The sequence below is a fragment of the Olea europaea genome, unplaced genomic scaffold, assembly GCF_002742605.1.
Source record: "Olea europaea var. sylvestris unplaced genomic scaffold, O_europaea_v1 scaffold31959, whole genome shotgun sequence".
Taxonomy (NCBI): Eukaryota; Viridiplantae; Streptophyta; class Magnoliopsida; order Lamiales; family Oleaceae; genus Olea; species Olea europaea.
In genome coordinates, this window is record NW_019250790.1 from 1 (window position 1) to 1,296 (window position 1,296).

Genomic DNA, 1,296 nt, shown 5'->3' on the forward strand with positions numbered 1-1,296 from the left:
TGCATTAAGTAGTTAGCATTTTAGGAGTCACTACTGCCTCATACTCGTACTGTTTGACCAATAAGTTAAACTGAATACCTCTGATAGAATGAGATAATGATATAACTATGAAAATCTATGGATTGGCCTGTTTTCTGAGATGTTTTTCTTCTTTTCCTTGGCAGGTAGACAATTTTATTCATGCTGACATGCATCCTGGAAATATCCTTGTTCTTGGATCCCAGAGCATGCCTTCTCGTAGGCAGCTCTTCAAATCTAAGCCTCAGGTCGTATTCCTTGATGTAGGCATGATTGCTGAACTTTCTAAGAATGATAGGATGAATTTAGTAGACTTCTTGAAGGCTGTTGCTTGTAGAGATGGCCAAACTGCAGCAGAGTGCACACTAAAATTGTCAAAGAAACAGAGCTGCCCAAAGCCAGAGGCCTTCATTCAGGTGAATTTCATCCACGACCACTTATTTTTGAAATAGATAAAGATTGTAAAAGATGCAGTTGGAGTCGAGTATAGGAGTCATTTCTGCCTTGCAATTTTACTATGGTCTTTGTCAAATTTTGTGGTTTTCATTGATTTCTTTGCTTTAACAGGAAGTGAAAGAGTCATTTGATTTTTGGGGGACTGCAGAAGGTGATTTGGTCCATCCTGCTGAGTGCGTGCAGCAATTGCTTGAGCAAGTTAGGCATCATAAAGTAAACATTGATGGCAATGTTTGCACAGTGATGGTGACAGTTCTGGTTCTTGAGGTAGTCTTTTCATAAAATTTTAGTAATTGTGGTACATATGTGATTCACAATATTCATGGAAAGAAAATTTTTTGTTCAGTCACGAGGTTAGTTCTTGAACACAGCCAATAGTATTTTCACATTTCATCCTTCTATTGGAGAGGACATTAGGAATTATGTTGGATATGTAGTGCCTGATCATGCTGTTTACTTGTTTCTTGAATGTGGATCACAGGTTATATTATGTAGTCCATACATATATTAAGTTACATAATATTCTTACCATACATTTATATTAAGGATTTTAGAGGATAGTCATTTTTGTGACGAGACGCGTGGGATCTGTACACTTCTTCAATATAGTGATACACTACACTCACGCATTGAGAGTAAACCATTCAAACCTCTGTGCGCACTTTTCGTGTTTCTGATTTCCTTTTTTCTATCATTGCTTTCGAATTTGGGATTAGAGCTTAATGACCTTAATCCTTCACAAATTTAATGCCTGTTCTATCTTGCCGCTTCACCACCTTTTGTCTATATGTTGAAGGAGCTACTATGTCCTGATTTTATGCA

The 1,296-nt window shown here is 37.3% G+C and overlaps 1 protein-coding gene across 1 annotated transcript; it reads left to right on the forward strand.

Moving 5' to 3' along the window:
* The first annotated feature begins 114 nt into the window (after positions 1–114).
* LOC111385526 (probable serine/threonine-protein kinase abkC) lies at positions 115–877 on the forward strand. Its single transcript, XM_023009923.1, has 2 exons — positions 115–434; positions 586–877. The coding sequence occupies exons 1-2, from the start codon at positions 189–191 to the stop codon at positions 754–756; spliced, it is 417 nt and encodes a 138-aa protein (XP_022865691.1). The 5' UTR covers positions 115–188; the 3' UTR covers positions 757–877.
* The last annotated feature ends 419 nt before the right edge of the window (positions 878–1,296 follow it).